At 60.6% G+C, this 15,709-nt stretch overlaps 1 protein-coding gene across 9 annotated transcripts in view; it reads right to left on the reverse strand.

Annotated features, from left to right (window-relative positions):
* DYSF (dysferlin) overlaps window positions 1-15,709 on the reverse strand; it is a gene marked incomplete at its 5' end in the record, with an annotated part of 84,071 nt that overhangs the window by 59,310 nt on the left and 9,052 nt on the right. For 5 of the 9 annotated variants that reach the window (XM_082758860.1, XM_082758859.1, XM_082758862.1 and 2 more), the window contains 21 exons: window positions 2,008-2,181; window positions 3,124-3,266; window positions 3,688-3,793; window positions 4,032-4,146; window positions 4,217-4,383; window positions 4,671-4,802; window positions 5,749-5,904; window positions 6,295-6,487; window positions 9,030-9,136; window positions 9,766-9,890; window positions 10,295-10,472; window positions 10,658-10,771; window positions 10,889-11,004; window positions 11,474-11,515; window positions 12,663-12,745; window positions 13,367-13,410; window positions 13,494-13,562; window positions 13,885-13,988; window positions 14,122-14,248; window positions 14,460-14,575; window positions 15,604-15,634. In XM_082758860.1, the coding sequence (XP_082614986.1) occupies window positions 2,008-2,181; window positions 3,124-3,266; window positions 3,688-3,793; window positions 4,032-4,146; window positions 4,217-4,383; window positions 4,671-4,802; window positions 5,749-5,904; window positions 6,295-6,487; window positions 9,030-9,136; window positions 9,766-9,890; window positions 10,295-10,472; window positions 10,658-10,771; window positions 10,889-11,004; window positions 11,474-11,515; window positions 12,663-12,745; window positions 13,367-13,410; window positions 13,494-13,562; window positions 13,885-13,988; window positions 14,122-14,248; window positions 14,460-14,575; window positions 15,604-15,634 (2,442 nt within the window). The remainder of the gene's footprint in view (window positions 1-2,007; window positions 2,182-3,123; window positions 3,267-3,687; window positions 3,794-4,031; window positions 4,147-4,216; window positions 4,384-4,670; window positions 4,803-5,748; window positions 5,905-6,294; window positions 6,488-9,029; window positions 9,137-9,765; window positions 9,891-10,294; window positions 10,473-10,657; window positions 10,772-10,888; window positions 11,005-11,473; window positions 11,516-12,662; window positions 12,746-13,366; window positions 13,411-13,493; window positions 13,563-13,884; window positions 13,989-14,121; window positions 14,249-14,459; window positions 14,576-15,603; window positions 15,635-15,709) is intronic. The other 4 variants (XM_082758865.1, XM_082758867.1, XM_082758866.1 and 1 more) reach the window with 1 other exon arrangement.

The following is a 15,709-nucleotide window of genomic DNA, read 5'->3' on the forward strand; positions in this document are numbered from 1 at the left end:
AAGCTCTCCTCCAGCCAAAAAGGCTTCCCTCAGCTGCTGCTCAGAGGAGGATCAGAAGAAATGAGGCTCACGGGGTGGGAGGGCTGCTCGCAGCTCCGGGGAACAGCCTTTGGGATTTGCATCTGAAACTGGAGACGGCCCCGAGCTGCAGAGCTCAGCTTGGGGCTTCCCAGGAGCCGTGGCTGCGGTCTGTCTCCTCCTGTAACCATCAGAGACGAGCCAGCTGCTATGCAGCAGGTCCCAGAAAAACCAGGACACATCATCCCCGAGAGGGAAGCAGGCTGATATGGCAGAGGTGGGGGCCAAGCCACCCAGTCTGGGGGAAAAGGACTCGGAAAGATGCTCAGCTTTCGTGGGGTGGGCGCAGGGTGAAACGCAGGCTGGAGAGGAGCTCACGAGCTGGAAATGACAGCACAGTGCTGCAAAACATTTTGGGTGCTAAAAGCCTCCTGTACCACCAGCTGCTTGCTCTCGAGCTCCCCGTTCATCAGCTCGGACCCACTGTGAGAAGCAAAAGCTCTGGGTGCTTTGTGGGCATCAGCACCGTGGGCTGAGACTCCCCACTGAAACCCCGAGACCCGTGCACATTCCTGCACCCAAGACACATTCCTTCTGGTGTGTTCGGTGTCACCTTCCTGTTGGAAAACAACCCTCACGAACAGCTCAGGGAAAGGGGTGCTGGTGTGTTCTGCCTGATTTTGCACTTTTTTCCTCCCTCCGCTTCGGTTTCCCTGCGCCACGCACAGGCAAACCCAGTCACGACCGCAGAAGGGCACGGGGACGTGGGCGAGAAGGTGGTGGAAAACAGGAGCCAGAAGGCAGGAGGGGCTGCGGGAGGCTCCAGGAATCGGTGGCAGTCACAATCCCCAGCATGGGTAAAATCTGAGCTCGGGGAGGCTCCGGGCTCCCTCTCCTGACAAAATCCCTGCTCTGCTTCAGCGCGCTTGGGTCCAGCAGCAGCCGTGCTTCGAGCCTTGGACCCTGCACGCCTCAGCCAAGGGAAGCTGCCTCCCGCTGCCTGCACTTCAAAAGCACCGAAAACAGAGAAAAATCAGCGCTGACCCCTCCCAGCCCTCAGTGCTCCCCCCGTGTTCCTCATCCTCAGCACCCCTGTGGCTCAGCACCCTCGTTCCTGCGGTGTGAAATCGGGAACTGGAGCGCCCTGCGAAATATGCCCGGGTGTGAGAGAGGAGCCAGGAGGGCACAAATCTGCAAACTCCTGGGACCTGACACCGCCAAGGGCTTTCCTTGCATTGTGCTGAGATTCAAGCAGGGAAAATTTACACTTCAGGCTTGGAGTAGGGGGATTGGATGGCTGCGTTGGGGCCACGATGCTCTACGGGAGCAGCCCCAAGGCAGCCCCATCAGATGTCCCCCACCTGGACCCCCCAAATTGAGCCACGGGCACACTGCAGCAGCACAGCCTGGTGGGCACCCTCCAGCAGCCCCTCTGCAAGGGGGCAGCCACCACCCAGTGACACCCCATCCCATAGCACTGGGGGGGATAAACACAGCCAAGGGGCTTAAAACTTTATGGGGTTTTCCAGCCAGAGCCCCCGTGAGTGCCATGCAAAGGGTGGAGCTGATGCAGAAGGAGGTTTGTCTGGCCAAAAGTGGGATGGATGAGCCTGAGGGTGAAATCAGGTGTCCCACCAGTCCCCACAGGGGTGGGTGGCAGCCAGGACCCCCCAAATGGGGCCAGCCGATGTACACCAAGCTCCAATACAAGAGGACACCCCAAGCAGCTCATCCCGGACAGGTCATGGCTCAGCCCTTAGCCAGGGGGCAGGACAGCACGGAGCAGAGGAAGGGGAAAAAAAAAAAAAGAGCCAAAAGGGGAAAAGAAAAAAAATAAAGAAAAAAAAAAAAGGCCAATAATAGGGGCTTTGTGCTGCCGCGGTTGGTTTTCATTCAGCTATTGGAAAAGCCAACGGATTATGAAATCCCGAGTATCAGGAAAGCCAGAACATGAGCTAAACAAACAGCGGGCGGCGGGCGGGTACCTACCAGGGCCCCCTCCAAGGCGAAGACGGCGGCGGCTCCGGTGCGCTCCAGGGGCTCCATCCTGCGCCTCCAGCGGCGGCGGCGGAAGGCATCGGTGCGCCGGGGCTTCATGTGGAAGCGCCAGCCGAAGAGCGAGGCGTATTCCCAGCCCTCCCCGTCCAGCTCCTCCTGTTTGTGCTGCCAAACGGGACCCCACGGGACCCCACAGGCGCTCAGCACCGGTGGCCGGGGTGGGGTGGCTCGGTCCCACCACCCCCAAAAGCCCTCCGTGGGTGAGAGCAGGACCCCAGCCCGGCTGATGGGTGATGCCCACGTGTGTGTGGGGTCGTCCTGAGCTCTGTGGGGTCAGGGTTGTGCCCACCCAAGCCCAGAGCTCAGCCTCCTCCAGCTGCTGCCTGCTGTGGGGTCCCCAAAGCCGTGCCGTGCCCAGGTCCCTGCAGGGAGCTCAGGACCCTCCGCTGGGTGAAGCCCACCTGCAGAAGGTCCTCGCTGGGCTGGGGGCTGCCCAAGCAGAGCAAGGATGGGGCCGTATCCTTCCCAGCCCTGGCAGCACCACTGCTTCCCTAATCCCAGCCTGTCCCCTGCTGTGCCACCGCCTCTGACCCCTGCTGCGGCCACCACGGCTCTGCCACCATGGGGTCACCTCTCCAGGGCATCAGTCATGAGGACACAAAGGGTGTTTTTTTTTTCTCCCCAGATCTCTGTCACCTCCCCGGGACATTTGCATCCCTTTTGGCAAACGGGGTGGCAGGGAACACCCCAGGATTTCTACCCAAAGCTGTGCAGAGATGGGGAAAACCGGGAGGAAATATTCTGGGGACCTCGCTGCCGGAGGGAACAGCAGCAGCGCTGCGGTGGCATTCGCAGTCCAACTGCACCACCTAGAGGGAAGCAGGACTGGGACTGGGACGGACTGGGACCTGGGCCAGCCCTGGTTGCAAGCACAGCTCTCCCCTAAGCAGCTTCACCCCACAAAGAGGCCTCCACCCCTGGGAGATGTCGACCCCCAGGGGCAAACCACAGAGGCCCCAAAGCACCACCAGGCTCTCAGGGAGGGGACGGGGATGGGGACGTGGCCGTGAGCTGCTCCCACCCCCGTTGTCCCCAGCCCCGGCCTACCTTCCTCATGGCCTCCATCTGTGCCAGGTCCCTCCGGCGGAGCCGTACCCAGCGCCGCCGCCGGTTGGTGTGGTACATCTTCTCGGCCGGCACCCAGGCCTTGGGCTTGCGGTCCGGGGGGATGGTGATGCCATATTCCCAGCCTTGGGGACAAAGGGGACACGCGGGTGAAGAGGCCACCGCCACCCCCCGCCGGCCTCCCGGCTCTCTTCACACCCCGAGTTGGAGCAGTTTTCACGGCAAGCTTTGTCCAGGCACAAGGTGGTTTTCCCCTACGCTGGGCAAAGAAGCCCCAAAAGCCCCCCCGTGAAGACCAGCCAGGCCCTTCCCCAGCAGCAAGGGGAGGGATGCTGTTGTGGCTGCCCACCCCACAGACCTGGGACAGAGCAAAGGGGGGTGAGGGACCCCCCAAGGGTTGACCCCCTTCTCCTGAAGCCACTGGTGCAGCTCAGGCAGCCACAGAGGGGATTTCGTCACCCCTGGTACCCGATGGGACCATGAGAGGGAACACCATGACGGGCAGAGCTAAGGGGATGAAAACTGCCCCGAGCTGCTTCCTTGTACCTTTCTCATCCACGGCCCTGTTGAGGTCGGTGTCCCACTCCACGTCTTCCCATTTCCAGCCCGGAGGACACTCGATCTCGTCCTTGTGCAGGACCTTCTCCCCATTCTGTGGGACACAGCGGGGATCCCAACCAAACAGTCCCAAAAAAAAAAAAAAAACAGGGTGGCACTGACCCTTGCAGCCCCGTGCCAGCTTCCCTCGGCCCTTTTGGCTGTACCCACTCCAGACCAGGCTGCGGGACAGCCCCCAGCGAGCACAAACGGGGTCAAACCCAAGGGATTGCACCCGCAGCCTTGCCTGGTGACCCCCCAGCCCCTGCCCGCCGACCCCACACCGTCCTTACCACGTCGGTGTAGGCATCGGCCATTTGGATCCACTGCCCCCCGGGCAGCCGGACCTGGTTCTCAAAAACCTCCTCCACGAAGCTCAGGTGCCCGGCGTCCGCCTCGTGCAGCAGCCTGGGGAGCAGCAGCGGTCAGGGCACAGCCCACCCAAGCCCTGTAGTTTTGCCAAAAAAACATCACTCACGTTTTTTCCGGGCAGATGAACCAGTCGCCGGCCCAGGTCCAGCCCATGGAGGGTCGGAAGCTGTCCTTGGGCAGTTTGATCTTGCCCGTGACGTCCGAGTATTTGGGGTACGTCAGGCCGGTGGTGCCCCAGTTCCCCACCAGCGCCAGCTTGGTCTGGTTCTCGTACTGAGGGGGCAGAGAGGTTTTTGTGTTAATGGGGTGAGACTGGTAGCGCAGATCCCTGGTAGGAAATACTTTGAAATCAAGCAAATAATGCCCGTATCCTGAGGACAGACCTGCAGGGAAGAGCCCAGCCCACCCCCAGGCTGTGGGCACCCCCAAATTTCACCCCCAGCAGGAGGATGGAGGGGAGTAAGCTTTGGGCCAGCACAGGAGGGCTTCACAGCTCCTTTCCAACCTCTCCATTGCTTAGGCTGGTGGAAAAGCGGGGAGGGTCCCCCCGAGATGCTCACGGTTTCGGCGAAGACGGAGAGCTTCCCCTCGGCGTACTGGTTGAACTCCTTCTCGTCGACAGACAGCCCAAACCAGAGCTGCACCCGGATCTGGGCAGGGATCTTGGGTCCCATTACCTCCTCCTGGGGGTACTGCACAAGACGGAGCCACGTTAACATCCCCGTGTGGGATGCCCAGGGGGGGACGCTGGATGGGAGGCCAAAATCTGCTGTGGGGTGGGGGTTACGAAGCCCCTACAACCCTGGCTGGGGCAGCAGGAGCCTACAGACACAGCATGGGGTTGGGGTGCTGCGTTGTGGGGGGACAGGTCTAGGACAGCGAGCCCAGCATAAAAAATAAAGAACAAGAAAGGAAACGTCTCGCTGCCCTTTCTCTCTCCCTCGGTCACTTTTTTTTTCCCCTCGAGTGATGCTAGTTTTCCATCCTGAGCTAAAGTGCAGAAAAAAAAAAAGCAATATATTTTGGTTTGCCTCCTGCTTGCCAGCTGGGCTTGGGGTTTTGGGGTTTGTTCAGTTTATTTTATTCTGCTTTATTTTTTCAGAGCTTGTTTGGCACTGATTGTCTGCTCCCAGGCTGGCACGCAGCGAAAAGCCAAAGAAACATCCTTGGAGATGCGAGAAGCTCGGTAAGTGCCTGGCAGAGGAGGCCACAGCTTAAATTTCGTGGGGTGGCGGAGGGTCAGGAATTTTGAAAAACATTAAATAACGATACAAAATTTAAATTTTTTTTTTTTTTAAATGCACTGACTGGGCCAAACTGCGCCCATCTTCGCTTAAGCTCCGAGCCAGAGCTTAACCCTACCCGGTGCTGGGGTGCCATGGCCAGGGCAGGACGAAGCCTGGGTTTGCAGTGGGGCTGGGGCTCCACCAGGCGAGGACAGGGCAAGGCACGGAGCATCTCCTTGTCCTTGCAGCCCACACAGGATGGGGATGAGCCCCAGGCTCACCAGACTGCAATCAGACTGCCCTGACTCACGTTTTCCTCCTTACAGGTCTCCCCGCTCAGTTTTTAGGAAAAAAAAAATTTAAAAATAAGTATATCTGGGCACGCGTGCACACAGATGAAAAGCCCACGCACCTTGAGGAAGATGGTCTGGAGCTTCCCGCAGTTCTTGCCGCAGCAGCCGGGGGTGTTCTTGGAGAAGAGGACCTCGTGGGCCGGCACGCGGGCGTAGGCGACGCGCTTGTCGCCCTGCAGCATCCAGATCACCACGTCGGGCAGGCTGTTCTGAGGCTGCAAGGGATGGATGCCAGCTGAGCATCACAGAATGAGGACAGGCACAGGTATCCGACTCAGGGATGCCCAAAATCCCATGGGGTGGACGTGGTATGTGTGCCCCGTGCCACCTCGTGAGCCCATGGCTGAGCAGACCATCCCCGCGTGTCCCCGCACCCTGCGCCTGCAGCCAGCCCAGCCCCCTGCAGCAGCTTGGGCTGAGGATTTTTTGGCAAAGCTTCATCATGAGCCAGGCTAAACCTCGATGGCTGTCTGCAAAACCTTCCTAAAGGGAGGTGGGGGCACGGGGATGATCCTTGCACGGGGACCCAGACATCGCCTCGGCTCCCCACTAGAGCAGCACCACGGCATCGCTCGCATCCATCACCACGAGCATCACCACGTTACCTCCTCCGCCATGGCCTTCAGCCTGCAGAGCCAGTCCTCCGCCTGCTCCAGCACCGCGGGCAGGTTCAAGTCCTCGTGCTTGAGCTTCAGAGCCGCCTGCACGACCTGCTCCAGGTTGGTGCTGCGGAAGCGGTACATGTTCTGGTCCAGGTGGGTGCTGGCCGGCTTCCCCAACACATCAGGCAGGGGCACGCTGTGGGCAGAGATGTGGTGTCAGCAGCTCCTGGGAGCCTCACCCTCGCTGGGGGCTTCTCTTTTTATTTGTTTCCTTCTTTTTCGGCAAGTTTACAAAGAATGAACAAGGCCCTGAAGATGCATTTGGGGAGCACGGCGATGCTGAGAGCAAGGACGTCACTGGAAGGGGCCACGTGGAGCCTGGCCGAGCTGTGCACATCGCCCTGCACGCTACGTGGACATTTTAATAGAAACTGATTCAAGCTGCTGCATCCAGGTTTCAGGAGGATGGGGACATTTAGGGGTTTCCATGCAAAATGGGGTGATGAAGTGGAGCTGCTCCCCACGGTGCCAGGCGGGACGCTGCTTGCCCGCCCCGCACACCGCGAAACCACGATGTGCTTCACCAGCCATGCAGGGACAAAGAAAATAAAATAAACCCAAGCTAAAAATATTCACGGCAGTTGCATTCCATGTCAGACAGACAAACTGTAAAGCTACACAAGGAGGAAATTTGTTATAAAGCTGTGAAAAGGAGCCACAGAACGGGTTAAGCCCGGTGGGCAGCGTGAGTGCTCAGCAGCCGCCTGCTCACCGAGGGTGTGTGCGGTGCATTAAAACCCTATAAAACCCCAGAAGATCCAGGGACTTAAATTGTGCTCCCATGGGAAAATGGAAGGCAATGGACTCAACCAAGCAAAATGTAAAAGCACAATGAAGTAGATTAAAGATAAATAGACGGGAGCATCGAGTTCATGCAGAGCCATGGGTCCTGCACTGATGTCCCTTGGGGCACAAATCACCAGGGAAGAGCCAAATGTGCTCTCTGGGGCCATCACCGTGGTGGGAACAGGGCCAGGAGCAGCCCCTGAAGCTCTAGGTCAGAGCATTGGCACCAAGGACCAGGCTGCAATGCTGTGCCTCTGGTTCTGGGGCTTGCTGCCACTGCTCTATCCCTAGCTCTGTCTGTCTGGGTGCCACTGCCAAGTCCTCTCCTGCCCAGGAAGGAGCACTCTGCCTTCCCTTCACCCAAAACCTGGGAAAACAGACCTGGGAAGGCGATCTGAGGCACGTTGCTGCTTTCCTACTGGGAACAGGAGGTGGAGACATCGCCTCCCACTTGGGCCCTTCCACCAGAGACCCATGCCCCGCTCACATTAGAGCAGGGAAGCACCAGGGAGCAGCTGGAGTTGTCCCATCGCTCCAAAATCCAGCCCAAATTCCTTCTGATGAGCTCTGCCCCGGCTGAGCGCATCCAACCTGCCCCCAGCCATCCAGCCCAGCCACCACAGAGAGGTCCAGCTGCATGGGTCTGCTCATCCCGAAGGGCACAGCATGCAATGGGGTGAGACTCTCCCAAAAAAAGCCATCAGAGCTGTCACAGCAGCCCCCACCACCGTGTACCGCCCCGGTCCCCGTGCCAAGCCCCTCCGGAGCCACTTAAGGCAGGAGCTGAGCACAGAGAGGGGCAAGGAGCAAGGGGAGCCACGGGCTTGGCACAGCTCACTGCCACGTTCTTCCCCTCCCTCCCCATTAATTGATTTTGGTTTGGAGGATGCAGCACCTCAGGAAAACCCAGCTCCGTGGCTCATCTCCCGGGTCACGTCCTGCGCATGGGGAGGATTTATGGCCTGAGGACGGCGCTGACCTTTCCAGCAGAGCCAGCATGTGTGTGGGGCGAAACACATCTCATTTATGAGGCTCAAAAGCAAATAAATAGGGAGGCCTGCGAGTGTGTGGCTTGTAAGTGTCCTCCAAGAGGTCTCCGGAGCAGGGCCAGCCCGCTTGGGGTCTCCTTGCTGAACCCAAAAGGGTGCCCCAGGAGGGCACAGCAGGCTCAGCACCATCTCCCCAACCTCCAGTGAGCAGCACAAACCACGGGGTGCAGGAGGCTGCTGGAAGAGCTGGGGGACACTGGTCCCAGCAGCTTTGGCGACCTCAAGGACCGTGGGGAGGACCAAATTCTGCGTCTCTGCTGAGCTGAAGCACCAAGAACCACCCTGGGGATGGGGAGAGTCCTGGAGATACCCCAGGAGACCACGTAGGAGATGAAAGCAGAGCTCAGCCCCATGACAACCCATCCTGCATCTGCCCTGGGTGGAGGCAGGGGGGCTGCGGGATGCCCACACCATCCAGCCCCACGTCTCCAACACCTCCATCCCCTCCACAGGACACACAACGGGCACAGCACAACAGCCTTCAGGTGCTGGGCACGGATGCTTCACACACAGCGCCCACAAAACCCCTTGGGGAGCCACCAAGGGGGTGGCTCCTGGCCCTGGCGACCCCCCAGAGCGGGGGCTCGGGCCCCGGCCCCGCGGCACAATGCGGCTCATTCAGGTGAGCCGGGCTGGGAATTTACGACTTGCCTTCACCGCCACCTCTCCAACTCCGTGCCTTGGCTCAGCGACCTTTGAAGTAAACATTAGCAAACGACCGGCCTTTTTTTTCAGCATTAAAAAAAAAAAATAAAAAAAAAATAAAAAGGAAGGAGAAGTCGTCCCTTCCAAGATAAACAAGTGCTCTCGCAATAAACGGCACGGAGGGGCTGGCAGCAGTACCTGCAGTCGGCGATGATATCATCCAGCAGCTGGGCGCCCAGGGAGTCCAGCTCGCTCGATGAGCACTTGGCCTTCAGCGCGAGCTGGACCTTCTCCAGGTTGGCTTCCTGCATGACACAGGGGGGGTGAGGGGGAGCAGCACGGGGGGACCCCCGGCACCCCGCTCCTCCCCACCTCCAGGAGCCTCCCGGCAAGCACCCAGGGCTCCAGAGCTCTGCACCCTCGGATTTGCTCCTGTTGGAGCTCCCCGGGGAAATGAGTGTGCAGCACGGCAAGAAATCCCATAAACAGCCCCAAAACTGAAGGAAGCCCTGCCTCTGGCATCTGCGCTGGCTCCCCGGTGGGTGGCACAGCGACGCACCCCGCTGTCACCCCACAGGGGTGAGGGTGGCCACCTCTTCCCATCCAGCACCGTGCTGAGCCCCGCACCAGCTGGAAGCCACGGAAGGAGAGGAAAGAGCCCAGGTTTGGGCAAGCAGAGAGCCCAGGGCTTGCTGCACCTCCAGCCCCTGCTCATCCCGGGGCTCCTGCACCCCGAGGCTCTGGCACCAGCAGAGGCAGCTCTGCAGGCGAGGGCTTTTCCAAGCAACCCACTCCGCTCCCTGGCTGAGCAGGGCACCTGGGACCCCACAAACCCCAAACCTGACCCAGCATGGAAATGGCCTCCATCCCCTCCCCGTGTCCCCAGGTGGGATGCAGACAGGCTTGTCCCCGTCCCTGTCCCTGTGGCACTCACCAGCCTGTCTGCCGTGTGGTGGAGGAGGTTCTGAGCGTCAGTCCGGGCGCTGATGTCTTCCCAGTAGGACGACAACACCACCACGGGCTTCACGTTGCCCCAGGGCAGGTAGTAATACTGGCAGCCTGGAGGGCACAACACACGGCTGAGCTCGGGACATCACGGGGACGGGCACCTCCCTGCTCAGGACCAGATCTTGGAGGGCTCCTCCAACCTAGATGGTTCTGGGATTCCGTGAACTGCAGCGTGGTGAGGACACCTCACACCACAGCCCCCAGGGAAAGGCCACCCTAAAGCACTGGCTCCCCCTTGAGAAGAATGGGGCACTGTTAGGGCTGGGTGGCCACCCTACACTCCGTGCCCAGAGCTCTCCTGCCTTCCCCACGCCTCCCTGGTCACCCATTTCCACGCACACCGGTGGCTGAGCTTGGAGACACCTCCGGGGTCCTCCTGGCCCCATCCCTCGCTCAGACAGAGCCCACCAGACACCGTCCACATCCAGCTGGGTCCTGAGACCCCCCCGGCTCACCGTCGAACACGGCCCGGCTATACTGCGTGGTGGAGGCCAGGGGTAGGCAGGTGTTGTCGAATTTGTTGCCATAATTGCCGATGCTGACCTCAAACTGGATGGCATCGTCCACGTCCTGCAGCATGGTGGCCGAGTAGAAGGCGGCGAAGAGGGAGTACTTGCGCCGGCGCAGGTATTTCTGCAACAGGCACGGGGACAGGGACATGGGGTCTACGCACGGACCCCCCCCCATTGTCCCCAGACACCAACCCGGCAAAGCCCCCGAGATGGAAAAGGTGACGGCTGGGAAGAGGACGCGGTGCCTCGAGGGAATTTGGGGTGGGATTTAGGACGGACCCCCGGTGACGGCAGCGACCCCGTTACCTCCACCCGCAGGATGTCATCGGCGGAGATGTCCTCCACCTTCTGCTCCACGTGCTCCACCAGCCGGGTCTCCAGCTCCACCAGCACCCTGCCGCGATACGCGACGCCCTCGCCCTTGGGGGTAGACCGGGGACGGGGTCAGCACCCAGGGGCCCGTCCCCGGCACCTCGCCGCTCGTTCGGCCTCGCTGAGGGACCGGGCAAAGCAATTCTGGCAAGAAGCCGACTTCACCTTTCCCAAATTGAGCGTCTCGTACGGGTCGGGGAAGCCGGTGAACTCGCGGGGGCTGCCGTAGAGGTTGATGTAGCAGGGGCCGAAGGTCGGCAGGAAGCCCAGCCCGTCGTCCACTGCGGGGCACAGGGAAGGAGCCGTCAGCGACCCACAACCCACATCAGTGGGCACCAAAACACTGCGTCTCCTGCGAGCCCGGGAGCTGCCGGGGCGCTGCGTGGACTTCCAGCAACCCCGGGGTGCCTCAGGCCACGGGACAGCGCTTGGAAGAGCAGCGCTCAGTTTTTGGGCACCTCAAGCTGATGAGAAGCTGAAACCCTTTGTGTGGTGCTGCTCCGAGCTCCCAAGCACCACGCCAGACCCCGACAGCTCGGCACACAACACACCACCACACCACAAAACCATCGGGGATGCCCCAAAGCCACCGAGGGGAGGACACCGGAGCCCTTCCCAGGGTGGGAGGTTTCCCCCATCAAGGTGCTCCCAGCTCTGTCCAACGCTCCGGCCCTAACGGTGGCAACGACAGCAGGGGAAAAAAAAATTACCAGGGTGGCGATTGCAAACCGAGAGGCTAAGGGGACGTACGGTCTGCGGCTTTCAGAGGCTTCGCGAGAGCAGGAAACTCATCTGAGGCACAAAGAAATGGAGAGAGGTTAGGAGGGGGAGCGCACGGAAAGGGCAGCGGGTTATGGAGGAGGAGAAGGAGGAGGAGGAGGAGGTGAAGGAGGAGGAGGTGAAGGAGGAGGAGGAGGTGGCACTGCCGTGGGCTCTCGGTGCCAACAGAGGAAGAGAAAGGGTGAGGCTGGTTGAGGGCTGCAGGACACGTATGAAAGCCCCGAGGGATGAAGGATGCTCCGTGCACTGCAGAAGCCATACGGAGCCGAGGTGCAGGGGGGGGTTCAGCTGGGGGTTGCCAGTCCCACAGACCCCTCCCAGCCTCCTCATCTCCCTCCCTGGCCCCTCTCTTCCCTCTCCAAACCATCCCGGGAGCCACACTTCAAAGCGGGGAGGCGCGGGGACGATGTGCACGCGCACAGCTTGGGCACGCTGCGGTGCCGGGCTGCTGCAGGGAGCAGGGCGAGGGTTCAGGAGGGCAGCAGGTGCCAGGAGGTTTCACCAGGCTCGTTAGCAGCAGGACACTCGTGCACCTTAGGGCAGCCTCTGCTCCAGCCCCGCCGTGGCTCGCAGCAGCCCCACAAGCAGAGAAATCGCCACGAGCGCATCCCGCGTCCCTCACAAGTGACACGGTCGGCGTCACCCACCCGGTCCCTGCCAGCACCTCCGCGGTGGCCCTTCACTCAGGAAGGCTCCTGGCACCTCGAACACTGCTCTCAGCACAGGCTAGACCTCAGCCCCCACCCCGACAGCCCCAAAATGCCACCTGAGGAGGAGCCGTCAGTGGGAGAAGGGAGAGGTGGCACCTTCCTGCGCCAGTGACACCGCTGTCACCACCTGCAGCCACCTCTGGTCACAAAGGAGGACACAAAACCTCGTCTGCAGCTCTGCAACCACCCCTCCCCACGGCCCCATTAGGACCCGAAGATCTGTAGGGCCACGAAGAAGCAGGGACCGAATCCAGCAGGGCCACCCCCGCGGGATGGAGCCACCACCAGCACCCTGCCCGCGTCCCCCCGGCTTCCCCCCCAGCCCCGGTGACCTGGCAGAGCCCTTCCCGGCTGCTCCTTCCTCCCGGCCAGCACCAACCCCAGCCAGCAGCACGCAGCACGGCTCCGTGGGCATGCACCGAGGGCCACGTCCTGCCACCAGCCCTTACCCTCCAGCTCCCCGCCGGGCGCCGAGATCTTGGACATGCAGAGGTAGGCGGTGCCGATGATGTCGTTGTGCGTGAGGCGGTCCCTGAAACACGGCCACGTCTCGTCCCAAATGCATCCCGTGTCCCAAACACAGCCATGTCTCAAACAGCCGCGTCCCAAACACGTCCCATGTCCCGTCCCAAAAATGTCCCATGTCTCACATACAGCCACATCTCATACCAAATCCATCCCATGTCTTGTCCCAAACCCATCCCACGTCCCAAACCCATCCCACGTCCTAAACCCATCTCACATGCCGCCCCAAACCCATCCCACATCTTGTCCCAGACCCATCCCACATCCCAAACCCATCCCATGTCTTGTCCCAAACCTATCCCACGTCCCAAACCCATCCCACGTCCCAAACCCATCCCACATCCCAAACCCATCCCACGTCCCAAACCCATCCCACATCTTGTCCCAGATCCATCCCACGTCTTGTCCCAAACCCATCCCATATCCCAAACCCATCCCACGTCCCAAACCCATCCCACATCTTGTCCCAAACCCATCCCACGTCCCAAACCCATCCCGCGCCAAGCATCTCCTGCTCCGTGAGCGCATCTCCACCCCCCCAGCTCCTCCTGGGTTTTAAGGGGATCTGGTGCCCCCTCCAACACCCTCACGCACCCTGTCCCCATCCCAGGGCCACGTCCCCACTCACCAGTCGGTCACCCGGATCCGCATCTTCTCGCACATGGAAGGGAACTGGGAAGAGAGCGGAGCGGTGAGCGGTGGCCAGAGGCTCCGGGGGGTTTTGGGGGACAGCCGGGAGCGGGCACGGCGCTCACCATCGCCGGCAGGGTCAGGCACTGGTTCCACTGGGGGTTGGCGTTCTTCTCCAGGATCCTCGAGTAGAGCTGGAGGTGTGGGAGCGGGATGGGGTGACTTTTCTCGAGTCTCCCATCCCCAAAATAAAGGCTCCCTTCAATGTCCCCGGCCCATGGGGCTCTGCGTTGCGCAGGAGGCAGAGGGCGCAACGGGTTGCTCGGGGGTCTCGCCCCAGGACCCCCAAAAAGCCACCCCCAGTGGCTTCCTAATGCAACAGCACCAAGAAGAGCCCGGTGGAGAGAACACCAAGGTGCACCCAGGCGTGCCACCCTCCCCATGTCCCTGTCACCACGGCGTGCCATGACCCACCGCCACGTCCCCAGCCCAGGGGACCCCTCTCCGGCCCCTCACCATCTTGCCCGCGAAGCTGACTTCCACGAAGGGGTCGACCAGGTTCTTCTTGTTGCTCTCGAAGCCGAAGACCTGCCGGACGTTGTCCATGACGGCGTCATCCACTGCGGGGAAAAAGGAGGCGCTGGGAGGGCCACGGGGACCACATCGTCGAGGTCCCAGGGACAGGGCTGAGGGTGCAGCTTCCTCATCGGCACCCTTGGTCCTCTACACGCCACGGGATGGGGAAACACTCACTCTGGGGCAAGTCCTCGGCTTTGAAGATCTTCAGGCAGAAGTGAGCCCCTCTCAGGGTGACCCCGGTGGGACGCAGGAGGTTCCCCTCGATGTCCTCCTTGTCTTCCGAGACCTCCTTCTTCTCCATCTGTGGGGCGAGAGGAGGAAAAACCCAAAAAGTCGTTCCTCAAAGCCCCGATACGAGCAGCAAAACCCCACACCCAAGCACCCAAGACCAGGGCAGGTCAAGGCTGCAGCTCCCTTGGGTTCAGCAGCCCTGGGCAGTCTGTCCGTCCATCCATCCATCCATCCATCCATCCATCCATCTGTCCATCCATCCATCCCACACCAATACTCACGGGAGCTTCGTCTCCGGGCCCCAGCACGAACAGGCTGACCTTCAGGTAGCCCTTGGCCCCCGCGGAGAAGTCCTCGGGGTCGGAGAGCAGCAGCCACTTCCTGAGGAAGGCGTGCTCTGGAGAATGAACGAACACCCAAGGATGGTGAGATCTTCGTGGAGGGAAAAACGTCATCTCCATCACCCCTCTTTCAGTGTAATGCAGATGGAGGTTTAATATCGAGGAAGACAGCAGCCACCCAAGCATTTTTGTGGCTTTACTCCTCAAATCAGCGCGTGGCTGTGCCTTGGTCACCCATCGGTCACCCCCTGCTGGCCCTTAGGAGTGATCCAGGTGGGTCAGGGCTCGTCCAAGGTATTTTTATGGGTTTTGCCCATCGTAGGTGAGGTTTTTCCAAGGTATTTTTATGGGTTTTGCCCAACGTAGGTGAGATTTTTCCAAGGTATTTTTATGGGTTTGCCCAACGTCAGTGAGATGTGCTCGTGCTGTCACACCAAGCCCCCCGGGGTGCCCAGGTGGGCGCGTTACCCCCTCCCCAGCCACCACAGCACTATTTAAGCAGCACAAGGTGGATCCGTCCCGGGGCACAGCCTCAGGACAGGGCTGAACTGAGATGTTTGAGCTGCAGCAGCCCCGGGGAAGGGGAGCGATCCCCGAGTCCCTAAGGAGCAGACACGTTTACCCCAAAAACCCGTGCCACTGGCAGTGCTGCGCTCATAAGGACGTCCCTGGGGACAACCAGAGGGGTTCCCTTGGTCCTCTGGTGACCTGTCAGTGCCACTGCAGGGCACCTCCAGCAGCCAGGACACCCACAAAAGGCACTCTGCCATGGCCCTGCTCCCTCCGAGCCCGCTGGGAGGCTGCTATGGGTTTTAGGGGGGCATGAGAGCACCCCACACCACAGTTGCCTTTATCAGCTTCGTAGGTCTTAGCTTTGTGTGGTTATCCCACGTTTCTCTGCAGGGATTAGGGTGGGAAATTTTCGATAAGCATCACTTTATCCTTCCCTCTGCCCCTCTGGTACAGGCAGCCAGGGATAAGCAGGATGGCTGCGTGCATTTTTCCCCTCTGTTTGACCCCAAAAAACTGTCACCCAGAGAGATCAACCCCCACCGCAGCAAGCAGCCCCAGCTGCTGAACTCACTTGGCTCCGAATAGATGGTCTCGACATCCATCTGTGAAAAACAAAGAGGAAAGCAAGCAAGATCAAGCACGCTGCGAGCCCCAGAGGCTGGAATCGGGGGCGAAGA

The sequence above is a fragment of the Aythya marila genome (assembly GCF_965140915.1).
Source record: "Aythya marila genome assembly, chromosome: 4".
Lineage (NCBI taxonomy): Eukaryota > Metazoa > Chordata > Aves > Anseriformes > Anatidae > Aythya > Aythya marila.